The 21,374-nt window shown below is 39.2% G+C and overlaps 1 protein-coding gene across 9 annotated transcripts in view; it reads right to left on the reverse strand.

The window, feature by feature from the left end:
* Window positions 1-21,374, reverse strand: part of PDLIM5 (PDZ and LIM domain 5) — a 235,916-nt gene that overhangs the window by 12,816 nt on the left and 201,726 nt on the right. For all 9 annotated transcript variants that reach the window (XM_040237832.1, XM_040237831.1, XM_040237830.1 and 6 more), the window contains 3 exons: window positions 18,750-18,924; window positions 7,333-7,513; window positions 3,223-3,343 (listed from right to left, as the gene is read on the reverse strand). In XM_040237832.1, coding sequence (XP_040093766.1) covers window positions 3,223-3,343; window positions 7,333-7,513; window positions 18,750-18,924 — 477 coding nt within the window. The remainder of the gene's footprint in view (window positions 1-3,222; window positions 3,344-7,332; window positions 7,514-18,749; window positions 18,925-21,374) is intronic.

Consider the following 21,374-nt stretch of genomic DNA (forward strand, 5'->3'; position numbering starts at 1 on the left):
TGAAAAGTAATAGTAGGTTATAAAAATGAAAATTAAAGGAGTAATAGAGGACTTAAAATTTTTTTAAAGTTAAAAAAAAAGAAGAAAAAGAAAAGAAAAAAAAAGAATGATCATAAAAATAGTAAAGGTATATCTAGGACTTTCGCTGGTGGTGTTGTAGGCAGTGTGGGGTCAGTTCATTTTCAGATAGTCCCTTGGTCTGGCTTATATTTCTCAAGATCTATAGGCCCCTTGCTATGTAGTCAGTACTAACGACAGGGTTTTAATGTATTGCACCTGTCACCTCCAAGGCGGTTCCTTCTGTTTAGCTTCTTCTGTTTGCTGGTCTCTTCAGTGTCTGATTTCCACCCTGACACTAGGGGGCGATGGTGGACACTTTTTTAAGACTCACTTATTCAGTCACACTGTGGCAAGGGAGGGACGCTGCAAACAAATAACACTGACGTGTGCTCGCAGTGTCTCAGCCACACTGGGCCTGCCCCCCCTCACGGCACACATAGCTCAGGCTCTAGGTTGCTCCACTGGGAACCGTCTGAGGCCGGCCCTGGGCTGCATGCACCTCCCAGGTCTAAGCTGCTCAGGTTTAGGCAGTCAGGTAGTCCTCAGAAACACAGACTCGGTTGGGCCTGTGTTTTGTGCCCTTCCCAGGTTCGAGTAGCTCAGGTGTTTGACGAGCGTGGTCGCTGCGACTTATCGCCTCTTCCATCCTTGCTGCTCAGTTTTCTGGGTGTACAACTGGCACACCTTCTCAGGCAGATGATGACTGTCCAGAACCCAAGAAGTCTTAGTTAGCAAAGAAGCCTGCTTGCAGTTTGGTAGATAATGTCTCTCTGGGGCTGTGATTGACCCCTTCTGGCGCTTCCAGCTCTGGCTGCCTGTCACCAGAGGGGGATGGTCTGCAGCCAGCTAATTCTGTTCCGTCCTTTGTTCTGTGCACGGTCCTAGTGGTGTCTTATGTTAGAGCTTTTCGCGTGGTAGCTATCTGACAGTCTGGTTTGCTAGCCCAAGTTAGTTTGCTCTGGTTACCCTTGGGGCATTCGGGCCCGATTCTTAAAAAGCAATGCAGCCCACACCTCCCTGCCCAGCCCCTGCTTGCTAGTGGCGGATGCAGGCATCTGCGCTGCTTCTCCACTGGGGGAGTTACCGTTGGGCTTGTAATCTGTGGGTTTTAATTATTTATTTATTTTTCCTCCCTGTTATGTTGCCCTCTGTGCTTCCAAGGCTCTCAAAGACTTGGCAGTGAGTGTGTTTCCTGGTGTTTGGAAACTTCTCTCTTTTTAAGACTCCCTTCCTGGGACGGAGCTCCCTCCCTACCTCTTTTGTCTCTTTTTTTGTCTTTTATATTTTTTCCTACCTCTTTTTGAAGACAATGAGCTGCTTTTCTGGGTGCCTGATGTCTTCTGCTGGCATTCATAAGTTGTTTTGTGGAGTTTACTCAGCGTTTTTAAATATTTTTTTGATGAATTTGTGGGGGAGAAAGTGGTCTCCCCATCCTATTCCTCTGCCATCCTTACTATGTGTTTTCACTCATGGTTCACTCTTTGACACTTCTAATCCCATCTGGGCTAGAGGAGAAAGTAAGCTGCCATCTACAACTTGAGTCACCTTTCTCAGCAATCCTCAATACTCCTTGGTGCCATCTGCTCAGCACACACCCACAGAGTCCTACTGTGTGCTGGGTGCTGGTCTAGGCACTGGTTAGAGGCACAGTGTTGTCGAAGATAGATGTGGTTGTTCTCCACAGGGGGCTTATATTCTGAGATCAGGATGTCATCAAAATAAATGATAGCAAACAACTTCAGATTGTGATAAGGATCATAAAGGAAAGACAAGGGTGATGCAATAGAGAATAATTGGGGGAGATGTTTAACACTATATTACAGAAGGGGTTAGGAAAGGCCTCCATGAGGAGATAATACCTGAGCTGAGATTTGAAAATCAAAGAGGGGGAAGAACCATTTCAGAAAAGCTGGGAAAGAAAATTCCAGTCAAAAGAGACAAGTACAAAAGCCTTGAGGCAGGATGGATCTCAGCAGGTTCAGAAACAACACAGGGGCCAGGTATGGCTAAGAATCCAGTGACATTCTCTAGAACCCAAATAATCAGGTGGAGGAGATGGGGTTGGCAAAGCCAGCCTCAGGCAGGAATACAGTTTTTCCTCTAGTGAAAGCCATAAAGTATCAAGCACAATCTGATTCACATTCAAAAAAATATTACTACAGCTATCTGAGGGTTGGGGGAAAGAAGATAAACCATTTTAGCTGGCAATTATAATGCCCAGGCAAAGGGTAAGAGTGAACTGGATTTAGTGGGGACAGTTGAGGTGAGAGAAATGAATCAATTCAATATCCACTGGGGACAGAACTGTTCGAATTTATTAATTAGATTGGGCAAAGGGTCAAGTCGTGGTCAACAGCCTCAAATTAGAAGCTCACTGCTTCTTTAACTTGAGTATTGTGGACTATTCTCTTCGTCCAGTACCACCCTTTGAACTGCAAAGTAGAACTACAATAAAACCCCATGGGGGAATGCAGTGGTACTAAGTGGAGGCATAATAAAGGGAAAATATTTTATTTTTTGAAAGATGTATGTGTTATAGTAATATCTAAGTGAGAATAACCTTAATAAATAAGTGCTATGAAAGCTCACTTACAACTTTTGGGAAGGAAAAGGAAGTGTTTAGAGTTTAGCTAACAGCACAAATGTAGTATATTGGCATTAATACTTAGAGCTTGTTTTCTTAAAAATATTCTCACCAAGGGAGCAAACCATGATTAACCTTCCCATTCAGTAAACATAACAAAGGATTCCAATTTGTTGTCAAGGCAGTTGCCTTCAAGAGCGTATCAATATCCTATTCAAAAGTTGAACATTTCTTGTGTTTATAATCACTCAAAATCCACTAGTGGAGTGTAAAAGAAGGCTTTAAGCTATACAATCCCATATGATTTATATCCATAACTTATAGGAGGTTCAAGAAAAATAGTCTAAGTAACTGCCTATACATATACTTTTCTTAATGAAATTGGTAATATCTGATTTTGACAAAGTCTGTAAAAATTTTATACACTTTTTGGCTATATATTTACAGTAACATTAAGTGCTCCTAAAACCTTTAATAAAACTATACTATTTTGCTTAGCATTTTCTTTCAAATTGATAGCAATATAGGGGTTTTATATTCACTTACAACTTAAGAAACTATGAGCTTAAAGATCTTACCAGTCTCACAGTAGGGCTCACCATCCTCCAAGTGAAAAACATTATTACGAATAGGCTTTCCACAGGCCACACACACAAAACAGGAAACATGCCAAGTTTGTTTCAAAGCATTGATGACTTCCTGTTACAGAAAGGTAATTGGATGTAAAGAAAGATGGTACATATTTTACCAGCTGTACCAATACAGTCCTTTTAAATTGACCCCAAAGTAGACATATATGCTTTGTCTTTGCCTAAGCTTTCCATCTAAGGAATTGGAGATATTTAAGGACAGACTCACAGATCATCTAAACTGATGGCACTATATAAAATATATGTTTTTCACAACTACACATCAATAAACATTTAAAGAACGATTAGTGTTATTTAAACATATAAATGTGGTGAATAAAAGTAAGTCTTTCATAAGCGTTTGCTACACTACTGCTTTCCCTCCAAGGGTGTCAGGAAATGTTAACTTGTAATGGTTTCACAATATTATCTTGAAAATGTCATGAAGGAAGGGCAAAACATTTAAAAACTAAAACAAACCTATACATTGTCCCCTGTTGGAAGCAACAACTTAATCAGTGTAATCCAATCATGTTTAACACATTTATGATTTTGAAAATCAGCTATGACTATACTAAGCACATATTCAAATGAGTGTCTAAAATTTGAACCATAGAGCATGGATTCTAGTCAACAACAGTCCTATGGTTATAAATACCAAATGTCAAAGACTTGGACCAGATTTTAATTAGTAAAGGAAAGTTTGAGAATTTTGCTTTGCAAAGAATCATTTCTTTGAATTGAGAGAAAGAGATGGAGCTATTAGAAATCATTTTTGAAGAGTAGTTAGTAATACAGGAACTTACTCTTTCCATACTAATTATCACAAAAACGGGAAGCTATAAGTAGTATGGTTACAGTTCTGTAAATGAATTACTTATCAGGAGCAAACTGGAAGAAAACACATCCTACAGGTTAAGAGGATCTATCTGGGACTGATAAATATATAGGTCATTTTAATTTTATTCTTTACATTTTTTTATTTTTTAATTGCTGTGGAGTGAAACATTTTCTAATAAAAAACTGTCAAAATAAAATCATACCGTGAAGTCATTAGCCATAGAAAATGCCCCAGTTCACTACTGAAGAACAATGGGAAAAAACAGCAGTTATCTAGACCCAAAGAGATCACTATGAGCATGGACAACAAGTGAAACATTCAACCAAATAATAACCAAGGCTTCTAGTATCTACTCAATTTTATATCCTGAGACAGATTACTATCCCATCTTTAACAGGTTCAGTTCAGTTCAGTCCCTCAGTTGTGTCCAACTCTTTGCAACCCCATGGACTTCAGCATGCCAGGCTTCCCTGTCTATCACCAACTCCTGGAACTTGCTCAAACTCATGTCCATCAAGTCAGTGATGCCATCCAACCATCTCATCCCCTGTCATCCCCCTTTTCTCCTGCCTTCAATCTTTCCCAGCATCAGGGTCTTCGCTAAGGAGTCAGTTTTTCGCATCAGGTGGCCAAAGTATTGGAGTTTTAGGTTCAGCATCAGTCCTTCCAATGAATATTCAGGACTGATTTCCTTTCACATTGACTAGTTTCACCTCCTTGCAGTCCAAGGGACTCTTAACAATCTTCTCCAACACCACAGTTCAAAAGCATGAATTCTTCGGCACTCAGCTGTCTTTATAATCCAACTCTCACATCCATACATGACTACTGGAAAAACTATAGCCTTGATTAGACAGACCTTTGTTGACAAAGTAATGTCTCTGCTTTTGAATATGCTATCTAGGTGGTCATAACTTTCCTTCCAAGGAGTAAAACGTCTTTTAATTTCATGGCTGCAATCACCATCTGCAGTAATTTTGGAGCCCAGAAAAATAAAGTCAGCCACTGTTTCCACTGTTTCCCCATCTGTTTGCCATGAAGTGATGGGACCAGATGCCATGATCTTAGCTTTAAAAGCCAACTTTTTCACTCTCCTCTTTCACTTTCATCAAGAGGCTCTTTAGCTCCTCTTCACTTTCTGCCATAAGGGTGGTGTCATCTGCATATCTGAGGTGATTGATATTTCTCCCGGCAATCTTGATTCTAGCTTGTGGTTCCTCCAGCCCAGTGTTTCTCATGATGTACTCTGCATATAAGTTAAATAAGCAGGGTGACAATATACAGCCTTGACGTACTCCTTTTCCTATTTGGAACCAGTCTGTCATTTCATGTCCAGTTCTAACTGTTGCTTCCTGACCTGCATAAAGGTTTCTCAAGAGGCAGACCATAATGTAAGATTATCAAACAACTAAAACACAATCCAGAAAACTTGTCCCTTTAGTAAAGTTCTGGTGTATGTTTAAAGCAACAAGCTGAAGATTTAATTTCTTAGAACCTTATTTGGTGCTAAAACTCTTACTTGATTTTGTTTCATTAATCATTCTAGAATCCATAGAACACTTTTATATACTAAAACTGTACTAATGAAGTCTACTTATTTTCATTTAAAAAGATATAGCCTGAATTATCCTCCTGTTTTCCTCTCTACATATTGTACAAATTAACAACACAGAAATATTTCACATAATATATTTATAATTTTAAAGTGTCTTGAAAGTTTTAGACTCATTTAAAGATGTATTCTAAAATTTGTTGCTGTTGTCCATTCACTAAGTTGTGTCTGACTCTTTGCAACACCACAAACTATAGCACACCAGGCTTCCCTATCCTTCACTATCTCCCGGAGTTTGCTCAAACTCATGTCTGTTGAGTCAGTAATGCCATCCAACCATCTCATCCTCTGCTGTCCTCTTCTCCTCCTGCCCTCACCCTTTCCCAGCATCAAAGTCTTTTCCAATGAGTCAATTCTTCACGTTAGGTGGCCAAGTATTGGAGTTTCAGCTTCAGCATCAGTCCTTCCAATGAATATTCAGGGTTGATTTCCTTTAACTGGTTTGATCTCCTTGCTGGCCAAGGGACTCTCAAGAGTCTTTCTAGCACCACAATTCAAAGCATCAATTCTTTGGCGCTCAGACTTCTCTGTGGTCTAACTCTCTCATCTGTACACAATTGCCATAGCTTTGGCTAAAGGGACATTTGTCAGCAAAGTGTTTCTTCTGCTTTTTAATATGCTGCCTATGTTTGTCATAGCTTTTATTTCCAAGCAGCAAGCGTCTTTCAATTTCATGGCTACAGTCACTATCCACAGTGATTTTCGAAACCAAGAAAATAAAATCTATCACTGTTTCATACTCTTTTCTCTCAATGGGAATGCATTAGAGCTTCATTATTACACTGTCATATTGGGACTATCAGAACTCAGCAATGTAATTTCCAAGTTTTGTATGAGTTGGATGTAGGTGTTTCGTATGAGTCCAGTCACCTTGGCTACTTCTAAAGTAAAATTTCAACTGCTGGTCACCCATAGGAAATCCCTTACCCTTACTTCACAACTGCAAATTGGGTATTCCAGAATAGAAAATTCATTCATTCATCATTATTTACTATGTATCTGAATCCTAAATTACTACCTTTTTGTAAAAAAAAAAAAAAAAAAGGTGTGGTTTGATTATTTTTCTATCACATGTATACCCTCATAAACCTAAGGTTATATTTTCAAACATATGAATTCAAGAAAAATGTATCACTTATAAGCCTCATGTTTTATATATTTCATGAAATCTGTGTCCCGTGCTTGAACCCTGACAAATGGGGAAATGCTGCTCTTATAAAAGCGATGGAATTTAATTTAAAACAGTGAAGGTGTCAGTTCTGAGAACTCGGATGTGTGTGGTCCTGTGCGACCTCTTCATTCCTGAGCAAACAGGGTCCTGTTGAGGCAGCACACCCACAGTAAATTATTTTTTCCCCACAGTGGCTAGACTTTTACCAGACAACCCAGCACTCAGTAAGACAAAACCAAAGACAACTTAACCCCATGAGTCCAATATACTTCTACAGAGGTCTATTTAGTTTTGCTTTACAAAAATAAATAGTGATGAAAGCAGAGACGAGATCAGCATGAAGAAAATAAAAAGTAAAAATGATGGAAGGGTTTCATACCAAAAAATTGTTCTGCTTTAAAACTCACTCAGAGTGAAAAGGTTTCCAATACTCACTCCAAGGATCTTCCTTTGGCATCGGCCACATTCAGGAGCAAAGAATTTCTCATAGCAGAGCTCACAATACAGGGCTCCCTGTTCCTCTACAAATCCAATGTAGGCCATCGTATTTTTGCAGTGAGCACAGTTAAATTCTTCTGGGTGCCAAGATTTTCCCAATGCCACTAGGAATGGTCCCCTGCCAAAAGAAAAGAGATCAAGTTGGCACTGGAATGAAAGTTTCTAGTTAGCTTGAATAGGAACTCTTATTTGCAATGTCCAAACAATTAAATACTTGCTCAATTCTCCTTCTCAAGGACTTAACATGTGGGTGCTGGCAATTTACACAGAACTCTCTGTGCACTGAAGTGAAAAGGACAGGCAAGAGGAATAAGCACTTAAGGAACTCCTTCAAGAAAGGCCCTGGTTTTCTGTCTTCAAGGGATCTGGTAATTAGGTTTTTTGAGCTGCAATGACTGAGTGTGTCATGATAACAACTGATGAGAATATTAACTGTTACAGAAAAAGAAGTAACCAGGAGAACATACATGGGTTAGGCAGAAATGCGAGCTTGAGATTTCTATAAAATAAAAATTTTTTAAATCTCAATTTGGTAATGTCAGAGTCTTAAAAACAGTAATAATTATTACTGGGGGAAAAAAAATTCTAGTCAATTTCTCTTCCCCATACATTGTTTCATATACTTATTTCACAACTTTATTAAACATATCAAATCTTCACCCTCCAAAAAGAATACGGAAATTATAAACTGGATATTAGAGGTGACTTAAAGCTACTTAGAAAGGTTTTATTTAATTCAAACATGACTGATTTTTAATGCACATTTGTATCAAGGTAAGAAAATGTTTGTAAAGAGATTTCTTTTCCATTAAATACTATACAGCCGTGAACTGATAAGATGGGTTTCGTTTGCCTGACAAGAATCCATTATGAAGCTTTATCTAGTCATGAAGCCTGTGGAGATTAACTATTCTAGGTTCAGCAACACACTTTTCAGTAGCTACATCACACTAATTTTTACTCATAGAGTGGCTTTACCTCCAAGGCACTTTTACACTTATCTAATTTGTCCATGCAACATTCCTGTGAGACAGACCAGGACAGTTATTATGAACTCAGTTTAACAGATGGAGAAGCTGAGATATAGAATGTTCAAAGATATGACATATATCATAAAATCATTGACTGAATGAAGGCCAGAGGCTGAACTTCCTGATTTCTATTACATGGCTCTAGTCAACTGATATTCTGCCTCTGATTACATTACCATCAATTATTATCACTGAGTGACCACAGGGTAACTAATTCTTAGTAAGCATTGGATATTCGAACTTTAGGCAGACAATTAATGGGAAAAGTCACAGCAATGAGCATCACAAAGTTAAAACATTTTTTAGCCTTTGACAATAACCTTTGTATTCAGTAACTATCTCCTGCTGGGAAATTCTTTGCAAATATATTGTTTTCTCAGAATCAGCACCTAATTCTCTGAGAATCAAGCAAGTTGAAAGGCTTTTGATGAATGATTAAAATGTGTTCTGTGGGGTGTAAGAAAGTAATTTTTACCCTGTGTGTGTGCTTAGGCGCTCAATTGTGTCCAATTCTCTGTGACCTCATGGATTATAGCTGACCAGCCCACTGTCATGGGATTCTTCAGGCAAGAATACTGCTGGGAGTGCATTGCCATTTCCTTCTCCAGGGGATCTTCCTGACCCAGAGATCAAACATGGGTCGTCTGCATTGCAGGTGGATTCTTTACCATCCAAGCCACCAGGGAAGCCCCATTTTTTACCCTACTTTTTGTTAGTGAAGTGAAGTTGCTCAGTTGTGTCCGACTCTTTGCGACCCTAACTCTTTGCAACCCCATGGACTGCAGCCTACTAGGATTCTCAGTCCACGTGGGTTGCCATTTCCTTCTCCAGGGGATATTCCCGACCCAGGGATTGAACCCAGGTCTCCCGAGTTGCAGGCAGACACTTTACCGTCTGAGCCTTGTTTCTTATTGCTATTATGATGCCATTTTGCATAAGCAACTTTCAACATTTGAGAAAGGTACTTTATTATTGTTATTATTTTTAAACTTTAGGGTATCATTTTTGTTACCACTAGTAAGGAATGCCTTTTGTTAATTAATTCTCACCAGAAAATAAAAGATCTATAGATCACTTATTATGTAACAGAATATGGCACTTCTGGTAGGTTTTCCCTCTATTTTCAACTGGTTTATAAACAGTTCTACTTAACACTTCATTCATTTTCTCAATATATATCTGGCAAGTAGTTTACCTTCAAAGATAAGCCAAGGAGTCAAAAGCTCAAAGGACAGGCACAAAGTGACCAAGTTTTAGGAGTGCGCTGCACTTTTCACCAGGTGGGTATCTTATTATGTTCGTCTGAAAAATCTGCCATGCTAAATTGACTATGACCATAACACAGAAGCAGAGGATGGTGGAACTTCGAGGTTTTATGCTACCATTTGTCTAGACATTAAAGCAGATTCAAACCTATTTACTAGGTAGTATGTATCAGGGCACATCTTCAGCTCATTCAGAAGGGTGGATGGCCCCTTGAGGCCAGGATCCTTATTGTATCTTTATCTGATTCCTCAGTTCACAAAACAAGTCAGTTGAACCTCGATTTCCACATTCTGTTGAAGTGTAAGTATTAGCATGCACTTGGAAGAAAGTTTTCCTCTTGAAACAAGCCTATCAGTGCTACCAAATATTTAACAAACTTCACCTGAGGGGGTAAAAAAAGACATTTGAGAACAGCCAATTGAGGAACATACAACTATTTCCTAGACTTTCTAAGATATGTATTGAGATCACTTCAGACCAGCATACAACTCCACTCTGCGAATTTGAGCAGACTGGGCCTGGCCCACTGCACAGCATGGTTCTGTAATGACGGGTGCTGGGTGTGACACCTTCAGTCTTCACTGGCACTTGGGAGAGGAGACAGTCCCACAAAGTCCCCTCCCACTCTTCCTAGAAGCAGCTGTGGAAAGTGCTGTTTGTTAGATCCTACAAGGAGACGTTAAGAGATACGGGTTTGATCCCTGGGTCGGGAAGATCCCCTGGAGGAGGGCAGAGCAACTCTTTCCAGTATTCATGCCTGGAGAATGCCATGGATAGAGCAGCCTGGTGGGCTAATGTCCACAGGGTCACAAAGAGTCAGACAGGACTGAAGCGACTTAGCACAGAAGGCTCATAGCCAAATCCTAACCACAGGCAAGGATGTACATAGGTCATTACTGTCCAGACTCAACGACAAACTTCTTTCCACTCTTCATTTTTAAAAGCCCCATCCATGATTTTCATTCTTCTTTTGCTTCCTTTTATATGTTTTAGAAGGTTTTCTTACATTGCAGCTATTCTTAAAGAGTCTTTTTGAAAGCCTTCTGGGACAGAGTCCACTATAAATAAATAGTCCATCAAAAGGGTCATCTTAAGGTATTTACTTAAGTTTCTTTATCAAATCTGAACAGTGAATGATCTTAATGACACTAGAGAAAATCCTTCTGCACCTTTAAAAAGTGAGTTGACAGTGACCCCGCTCCTGCCACACCTCCATTCTAATATGGACAGGCCCCTACAGATTCTCCTTGGCTAAGCTGAAAGAGCACCTTCCCTGTCAGTGCCCTTGAAGTTATGTATAAATAATAAAATTTCTTACATATGACAAAGTCTGCTCATCTCGGTGTCAGCAGAGACTAATTTAACAAATTCATTAACACAGGATTAACACTGAATACGTTCTTCTTGTCCTTGGTAGGATTGGGTTTCCATCTGGGAACTGGAACGAAAGGCTTAGCTAACTGCGCAGTGGAATGAAGGATTCGGTTCCCTCTCAGAGTCCTCTGCAACTGTGAGCCTCACTGAATGCCTGCTGACTGACAAGGGAAGGGAGGGGACTGAGCTGGAGCACTGACTGGCAGAGAGAAGAGCTGTGGTGTGTTCATCCTGGTGTGATACTTATGCCAAAAAAAGAAAGCAAAGGTAGGTAAGAATTCAGAGAAAAAGAACAGCTTAGTCAGAAAGATGAAAGGAACTGTAAATTTCAACAGGTACAAGCTAGTAGGGATATGGGTTGAATACAAATGCTTCTTTTTTTTGTTTACCACAACAGGTGCCATCTCATATAGATACAAAATTAAAGAAATAGGGGAAAAAAAATTCTTTCTTGTGATGAGAACTCAGGATTTACTCTCTTAATAACTCTCATATGTAACACATGTGCTAAATCGCTCAGTCATGTCCAACTCTTTGTGACCCTATGGACTGTAGCCCACTAGTCTCCTCTGTCCATAGAATTCTCTAGGCAAGAGTACTGGAGTGGGTTGCCATTTCCTTCTCCAGGGGATCTTCCTGACCCAGGGACTGAACCCACATCTCCTGCACTGGTAGTTGATTATTACTGAGCCACTAGGGAAGCCCACCTTACCATTAGCTAACACTCTGTAAGCTTTCAACGTATATTTCTTGTATAAAAGTACTGCTTTATAAGTAGACTACTAAACTTTATTGCTGGCAATTTCTTTCAAATAAAAGTAACTGGCTGTTGAAACTAGATAATCTCCATCTCTACTCGTTGCACCAACAGGTTCTGGATATATATCTGTTAAGACTTACCACACTCATACAGCTGCTGCTTTGCTTGTCTAGTATAACTGTATTCATTTGCTTGAACTGCCTTAAAAAAGCACCACAGATAGGGTAGCTTAAACAACAGGAATTATTTTCTCAATTCTGGAAGCTAGAAGTCTAAACTTAAGATGCTGGCAGGGTTAACTTCTTCTAAGGCTTCTCTCTTTGCCTTCTAGATACCCATCTTCATCTGGTCTTCCTTCTGTGTGTGTCTGTGTCCTGACCTCTTCTTACCAAGAACATTGGTGATACTGGCTTAGGATCCATTTTAATGACCTCATTTTACCTCTTAAAGACCCTTTCTCCAAATAGAGTCTGAATTTGGGAAGGGACTCAACAGTTTATAAGAGCAACCTCCTTAAAGAAAGGGAGTATGTCTTTGATTTCTGTATCACTGTTATCTACAGGAAGTGGCACATAAAATACTCAGTGAGCACTGCTTATAGAATGACTGTATTTCCACATTAGATGAGAAACTGGAAAAGTAAACCCCTGACTCCCCGGGTCATCTCTACGAATCTAAGAGTGTATGTACACGGTACAAAGTCATTTGGAGGGGAAGTAAGAACTCATAACTGTTCAATCTGTTATTTACTCATTTCTTTCTCACTCACCCACTATAACGTTATGAAGAAGAGTACACTGCCACACTTTTAAGATATGGCAGGTCTGCTTAAGTTGTTTCTTTTTTCCTGATTTATACAGTAGTATATATGGTTACATGTATATGTAGTCACAATATTTATATATATTACAATATGTGAACCGTGAACTTCCAGATGTTCAAGCTGGTTTTAGAAAAGGCAGAGGAACCAGAGATCAAATTGCCAACATCCGCTGGATCATCAAAAAAGCAAGAGAGTTCCAGAAAAAACATCTATTTCTGCTTTATTGACTATGCCAAAGCCTTGGACTGTGTGGATCACAATAAACTGTGGAAAATTCTGAAAGAGATGGGAATACCAAACCACGTGACCTGCCTCTTGAGAAACCTGTATGCAGGCCAGGAAGCAACAGTTAGCACTGGACATGGAACAACAGACTGGTTCCAAATAGGAAAAGGAGTACGTCAAGGCTGTATATTGTCACTCTGCTTATTTAACTTATATGCAGAGTACATCATGAGAAACGCTGGGCTGGAGGAACCACAAGCTGGAATCAAGATTGCTGGGAGAAATATCAATAACCTCAGATATGCAGATGACACCACCCTTAAGGCAGAAAGTGAAGAGGAACTAAAAAGCCTCTTGATGAAAAGAGGAGAGTGAAAAAGTTGGCTTAAAGCTCAACATTCAGAAAACGAAGATCATGGCATCCGGTCCCATCACTTCATGGGAAATAGATGGGGAAACAGTGGAAACTGGCCAACAATTTTTCTGGGCTCCAAAATCACTGCAGATGGTGATTGCAGCCGTGAAATTCAAAGATGCTTACTCCTTGGAAGGAAAGTTATGACCAACCTAGACAGCATATTAAAAAGCAGAGACATTACTTTGTCAACAAAGGTCTGTCTAATCAAGGCTATAGTTTTTCCAGTAGTCATGTATGGATGTGAGAGTTGGACTATAAAGAAAGCTGAGCACCAAAGAATTGATGCTTTTGAACTGTGGTGTTGGAGAAGACTCTTGAGAGTCCCTTGGACTGAAAGGAGATGCAACCAGTCCATCCTAATGGAGATTAGTCCTGGATGGTCACTGGAAGGATTGATGTTGAAGCTGAAACTCCAATACTTTGGCCACCTGATGCCAAGAGCTGACTCTTTTGAAAAGACCCTGATGCTAGGAAAGATTGAGGGTGGGAGGAGAAAGGGGATGACAGAGAATGAGGTGGTTGGATGGCATCACCGACTCAATGGACATGAGTCTGGGTAAACTCCGGGAGTTGGTGATGGACAGGGAGGCCTGGCGTGCTGCAGTTCATGAGGTCGCAGAGAGTCAGACACGACTGAGCGACTGAACTGAAACGGAAACACATTAATATATCTTGGTATGTATTTTAAAGACCTTCATTTAAGTTCTATAGTTCTTAGTTATCATAATATAATACTATAACATTTTCCTAAGTAGTGCAAGTTAAAAGCATGAATATAAAGTTACACAGATCTGGGCTCAAATGCAGGTTTTACCATTTACTATCTATGTAACTTCAGCAAATATGTAAGCTTTCTGTGCCTTGGTTTTCTCATCTGTTACACTGAGGCAATTCTAATAACTGCCTTATAAGGTTATGAGAATTTACTAAGAATTCAAGTAAAATGATAATATAGTATTTGGCAGATGCTAAGAATACACTAAGGGCTTCCTGGGGGGCTCAGCAGCAAAGAATCCGCCTAGCAATGCAGGAGATGCAGAAGGCGTGGGGTTAATCCCTGGGCTGAGACTCCCTGGAGTAGGAAATGGCAACCTGCTCCAGTATTCTTGCCTGGAAATTTCCATGGACAGCGGAGCCTGGCAGGCTACAGTCCAAAGGGTCGCATACAACTCAACGACTAAGCATGCACTCAAGAACACATAAAACAATTATGATCCAAAAACAGGATGATAACGGCACCATATTATTATATCACATAAATGCTGAACATTTTGTTCTTCCCATTTTTTCCCTTATAATAGGTCTAAAATCTTGGTCTACGTCTTGCTCATAACATCTATGTCTTTGCTGTTTCCGTAAATTGAGGGACTAACACATTAAGTCAAGAAGTCTTTTATTTTCAAGTAAAATCTTAACCAGGAGGGAAAATAAATAAAATCTATTAATAATGGAGTTCTCAGAGACAGAAATGGATGCTAAGGCAAAAAGTCTGCTGGCTTCTCTCCAGGGTAACTGAGATGGCCCTCCTTATGAGAAAAGTTTGAAAACAAGTAAGAAACAAATCAATGCTGTTAAAATTTTCTCTGCCACCAGAAGAAACAATGAGTTGTCTCAATGTGATTTTCTGGTGCTGGACTGTAAGCAAAGATGGGACAATAGCATCGTGGCTCCTTTTTTTTTTTTTTTTTTAAAGCATTCCATATCAAGGAAGAAATTCAAGCACCATGAATCCCTTATTTCTTTCATCAAAATGCTGAGCAGGTAAATGTGAATGGTCCATTTAACTCCATATAATACGAGTGGATTTTTAATGTCACTAGATATAACACTCCAAAAATAAGCTAGTATTTTCATAAGCCTATTCTACCAGAGAAATTAAATATGGCTTTGGCTGTACTAGTATTCTGATCTTCTGTTCTATTATATCAACACTCCAAATAGTTAATCTGTTCACCCATATGAATCAAAAAATGGTACTTCTATCATAAATGGATTGGAAATGTTTTAGAGCAAACTTAATCAGATCTTCAGTAGAATTTCCCAAAATGTAACAATCTATCCATCTGTAAAAAGCAACTAGCTAATCAAAGTTTTGCCTCAGTTCAGTTCAGTCACTCAGTCGTGTCCGACTCTTTGCGACCACATGAACTGCAGCACACCAGGCCTCCCTGTCCATCACCAATTGCCAGAGTCCACCCAAACCCATGTCCATTGAGTCGGTGATGCCATCCAACCATCTCATCCTCTGTCGTCCCCTTCTTCTAATGCCCTCAATCTTTCCAAGCATTGGGGCCTTTTCAAATGAGTTAGCTCTTTGCATCAGGTGGCCAAAGTATTGGAGTTTCAGCTTCAACATCAGTCCTTCCAATGAATACCCAGGACTGATCTCCTTTAGGATGGACTGGTTGGATCTCCTTGCAGTCCAAGGGACTCTCAAGAGTCTTCTCCAACACCACAGTTCAAAAGCATCAATTCTTCGGTGCTCAGCTTTCTTCATAGTCCGACTCTCACATCCATATATACCACTGGAAAAACCATAGCCTTGACTAGATGGACCTTTGTTGACAAAGTAATGTCTCTGCTTTTTAATATGCTGTCTAGGTTGGTCATAACTTTCCTTCCAACGAGTAAGCATGTCTTTGAATTTCATGACTGCAATCACCATCTGCAGTGAGTCTGGAGCCCCCCAAAATAAAGTCAGCCACTATTTCCACATCTATTTGCCATGAAATAATACAATTTAGGAAAAGCATTCATAATCTTTCCCAGATTCAAATAAACCAAAAATATTAACATTAGATGAAGATGATCTATGGAGTTTTAAGCTAAAAATATGTTCAGTAAGAGATAATCAGTTCAGTACTAATATATAGATCCAAGTTTCTGAAACCATCCAAAGTTTTTTCTAAGAAAACAATAAAACATAAAATTTGCCTTAGTTTACATTTACTTAAAAATGTTTTTTAAAATTTGAAACATTTAGAAAATAAATATTAAAAATATAAATTATAAAAACATAATATAAATGACACTGTGGAAAACAAATAAAGCAAATTTAAATTACAAATAATCTTAAACTGCCAGGTTACAATATTCTACTGAAAGTGTCAAGCCTGCAACTGCAGCCTGTTTCTAAAACAGGTGTCTAAGAGAATGTCACTTGATCTGATGCCTCCTAGGTTTGGTAAGTGATACTGATACTGCAGCCAAGAACTGGAAAATCTTCTTTGCCTAGGTCTCTGAACTGACCACACTCTATTCAAGCTGCTTCAGCATTTGAACACGAAGCAAATATGCTATGTTAATTACTGTAATAGGATCTTAACATGAGCTAATCCCTGTTCCTATTAACTTCTCTAGTAAATGAAGCTCTAATGCTTAACTGATAACAAGTGCTGGGATAATCCAGAGCAATATAAAAGTTAACAGATGAGGGGGCAATAAGTGATGGCCATTCATGTTTTTAATATAATATTTATTTTACTTGGCAGAAGATAGTACGTAACACCACATTCTGGTGTTGCATTAAAAACTGAAACCAAGGCAGTTAGGAGTGGGGAAGGTAATTTCTATTTTGATCTTCATATTTTCTCCATACTAAGTTTTTCAGATGTGCTGGCAGTGGTGATCATAGGATATTACAGAATTTGCTGATCAAACAAGAATCAGAAACTGATATGATTTCACATTTTGTTAACCCACCCAGTAATTACTTGCTTACAACAGCACACTAACAGCATTGACTCCTATCTCCATAAAAGGTGTTTTTATCTAAATCATATTATCCTCATATACCAGTCTAGGAAACCAAAGTGTCATAACTTATAGAAACAATAAGTCAAAACTTATTTTTATTAACATTAACTCTAAAAACATAACATTACATAGAGTTAGTAATTTGAAACACTGTTTTATTTATTGAGAAAAAGCAGTAGCACACTAGATTCTATACTAGTTTAAATATTTCTGTAAGACCCATTGATACTAGTACTTAAAAAAAAAATTACTGTAACCACAAAGATACTATGACCAAATGATGAGTGGGTCTAGAGTCATGTATGATCTGTTCAGGTTAGACATTCACCAAATGCCTTTAGTGTGTCAGATATTACACTAGGCTTCAAAAACTGCTACAGATTTCCTCCTCACCACAACCATTGTTACTCCTGCCATGGCTGCTGGTTAATTCTCATACAACAGGTACTCACTGTGGAAAATACAAACTAATTGAAAAATAACAGCTTATAAAATAGCATGTTAAGATTCCATTTCTAGAAAACAGTATCTGTCCTTGTGTGTTTGTGTGTGTTTTAAACTGTGAACCAAAATACTAATAGTGGGTATCCTGGGAGGTGTAATTATATATGAATTTTTATTTTTGCTTTCTGTTTTCCTATAGTTTGGAAATGTCACAACGAAAGTGGACTACCTTTAAGAGGCAAAAGCTACTTAAAAAAAAAAAATCACATACTCTGTGTTGTGTTCTTGACACATTTATTATTTAATAGTGGGTTAAGGGGAAGGGTATTTATATTTGGTTCTTAAATAAGATATTGAGACTCCCTGAGCTCCATTTTAAGTAGTAACTAGAAACATTACCTAAGCAATAATTATGTAAGAAAAGAGGGGAAAATGCAAGTAAGTCTTAACCTTATTCAACCTTAGAGACACTGTTGTTTCAACTATTACAAAACAGGGTAAATTAAAAACGAGGAGGGAGCTTGAGCAGTCATTTCAAGTAATCATCTGTTACGGCCAGCAAGCAACTCACAGAGGCAGCAAGGTCCTCTGGTGGGATCTCTGTATTAACATTCACACCTAAACCTCATAACATTTTAAAAGTCACTTGTTCAGAAACGCTGAGGTTTAATAAGTGCTAGTGTAGTACACTCACTTAAGAGCTTAGCCTTTTCTGCTTTTTGGAATTTAAGAAACAATAAAATACATTTGGATCAAAAATATTTTAAAGAAGCATGTTATGACCTAATAGCATTTATGAATAGATCCTAAGGTAATTATATCTCTCAAGGCTTAGTGTGAAAATGCAATCTTTTCTCTAGGGCTCAAAGTTCTTTATTTTACATCATTAGTTACTTTTCATCTAAATGAGAGGCCTCACTTTTCTAATCTGTGAAATAATGAAGTTCTATGGGGTCCCTTTGAGTCTTAATATTTCATTATTCTCTGAAATGCCACATTAATCATTATTTTTCTTAGTTCTGATAGGAATGAATAACTGACTAAATTGATATTTTTAGTTATATTTTCACAGAGCCCAGAATTACTTTTCATTAAAATAGGGTCTAACAAATATGTCTAATGTATCTACCTGCATAATAACTATTACATAGAAATAAATATTCTCATTAATAAAATTTCTAATCTTTCAAAATATTAAAAAAAAATCAACATTGGGACTAAGCCTTCTCAATAAAAACTTTAAATCAAATGACCAACCTGATAGCCTGGTTGCAGTGGGCGCACATCGGAGTTCGTTTCCCTGCGGGAATATGCTCGGCCCTTTGCACCAAAGTGTCCTCGTCACTGGGCTGAGGCTGCCCTCTGGCTGAGTTAGTTGGTGCCACAGCTCCTGTGGATGGCCCACTGCTTACGACTCTTCCAGTGGAAGGTACTAGGAGTTAAAACAAGGGAATCAGAATGAGAATAAACCAAATATAAGCTTTTCCTAATAATCAAATGCATGCATGCATGCTCAGTCATGTCGGACTCAGTGACCCCGTGGACTGTAGCCTGCCAGGCTCCTCTGTCCCTGGAACTTTTCAAGCAAGAGTACTGGAGTGAGTTGCCATTTCCTCCTCCAGGGGATCTTCCCAACCCAGGGATCAAATCCACATCTCTTGGGTCTCCTGCACTGGCAGGCGGATTCTTTACCACTAGCGCCATCTGGGAAGCCCCTCCCCTCCTCAAAAAAGCACTTCACTTTAAAAAGTAATCCATCCACACACTTCTTCACTCATTCACTTACACTTTATGGAGAGATTATGGATCAAATGCTGGACTGAAACTACAGAGTTAAATAGAAAAATTCACAGACTGTAATCCAGTGAAAGAGTTATGATAGATTACGGGAGAGAATGTTTTCCAGAGGAGATATGGTTAATATCGAATATGGATGGTGAAGTATTTCTAGTCATCCAGATGTCTCTGCTAACCATTAATCATATTTAACTCAAAATGTATCAGAGGTACATTACAGATGCCAGTGAACTCCCTATATTCTCTCCTGTCCTGTGTTGCTTAAGAATACTGTGAAATTGGTCACCGGTCATATAAGGGAGATACAAAAGAATCATCCTAGGGCTTTCCTCTCCCTCGTCTGTGGTTATGATGGGTTCTGCTGAAGCTTCATTCCTGGTTCCTGATTTCGCCCCCTCGTATCTATCCCTGCAATACTGTCCTGGTTTATGTCCTCAAGGCCTCCCACCTGGACTAACCACCAAATGTCTTATCCTTCTGAGGCCACTGAGGACTGAAATCTTACTTGATCAGAACTCTGCATAAATCATTCCAAGGATCTTCCTCTTCTTCCATCAGTGAGTGTAGTCCAAGCTTCTAAGCGCCACATAGAGGTCCTTCCAGTGGTCTCCACTTTCCCTGCAGCCTCACTTGTCACCATCCTCTGCCTTTCTCTTTACTACAGTGAATACCAGACTGCCTCACTGTCCCTGTGAGGCATCTGTCCATTCACAGCCTGTCCTCACTCTCATCTCTGCTTTCCCCTGTTCACCTAGCAACCACTACTCGGTACCATGCAGCCCAGGAGTCAACTGCTCTAAAGTCTTCCCCAACTACCTCTCCCCACTGCCCCTCCATGTAATCCAGATTCATGTCTCTTTTCCATGTTCCCAGAATTTTTTGTGAACAACTTTATAGAGGATGCTCCCTGAGGGCAGGAACTAGGTTTTATTCCTTGCCCCAGCAACTAACACAGTGTCCAGAATGAATGAATGAATGAACTGGGATCAATACATAAATGAACAACTGCAACAACTGTAAAGGACTAAAACCAACAGAAGGCCTGTTCTTCACCCACAGGCAATTAAAACATGGTAGAAGAGACAAGGCTTATAAATTCTAATGGTTTAAAAGGAACAATTTTTAAGAAAGCATATAAATAATACAAATTAACAGATGTGTGTGTGTATGTGTGTACAGTTATATATGCATGTGTATATATCAACAGGATTCACATTAAAGGTGTGGTTAGAATTGGACAAACTTAATTGGGATAACTGAAAGACTAATTCTTTCTCATGAAAATAAAGCCTATTTGCAATGATGTGCAATTTCAGATCCAGAAAGTCAGCATTTATAAACAGCTAGCACATCTCCAGTGCTCTGCCTGGCACCTGAGCTGTGAAATGGCATTTTATAGGCTGGGAGCTCAATTAGTGTCCCTGTTTCAAGGGATTCAACTGAACTATGAACATGTTTTAGACTCACACTTTCTCTTACAGAATGGGAAAGAAAATTACTGTAATACCCATACTGTATATGTTCCTCCTTGTTTCCTCACTTACACTTTCTCTTACAGAAATGGGGAAAAGTTACTGCAATATCCATACTGTAATCCATACTGTGGAAAGAATATCCTTTTTTCCTGTTCTCTAACGTATACAACACAACTCTCCTTCAATTTCTATATGCAGGCCCGATTGCTCTCGGAGAAATGCAGATAAGCATTTTCAATGCCAAATCGTCTTCTTGTCATTGGCTTCAAGATACACAACACGGGTTTCATCTGCTAGGATGCATTACCAGCTCATCCTGAGAAATCCGAGGTGTCTGAATTCTCCCACTTACGCAGGAATGGTCCTCTGGCTCCTCTATTCCTGTCAGTTCCCAGACCCTAACAGCTGGTCCACTGGAAATGTATTCAAGGTCTGTTCATTAATCCAAACCCATGCTTTGGCATTTGACTCCTGGGCTTCCCTGCTGGCCCAGACGGTAAAGAATCCACCTACAATGTGGGAGACCTGGGTTTGATTCCTGGGTTGGAAAGATCCCCTGGAGAAGAGCATGGCAACCCACTCCAGTATTCTTGCCTGGAGAATCCCATGG

Source organism: Oryx dammah, unplaced genomic scaffold, assembly GCF_014754425.2.
Source record: "Oryx dammah isolate SB20612 unplaced genomic scaffold, SCBI_Odam_1.1 HiC_scaffold_3, whole genome shotgun sequence".
Lineage (NCBI taxonomy): Eukaryota > Metazoa > Chordata > Mammalia > Artiodactyla > Bovidae > Oryx > Oryx dammah.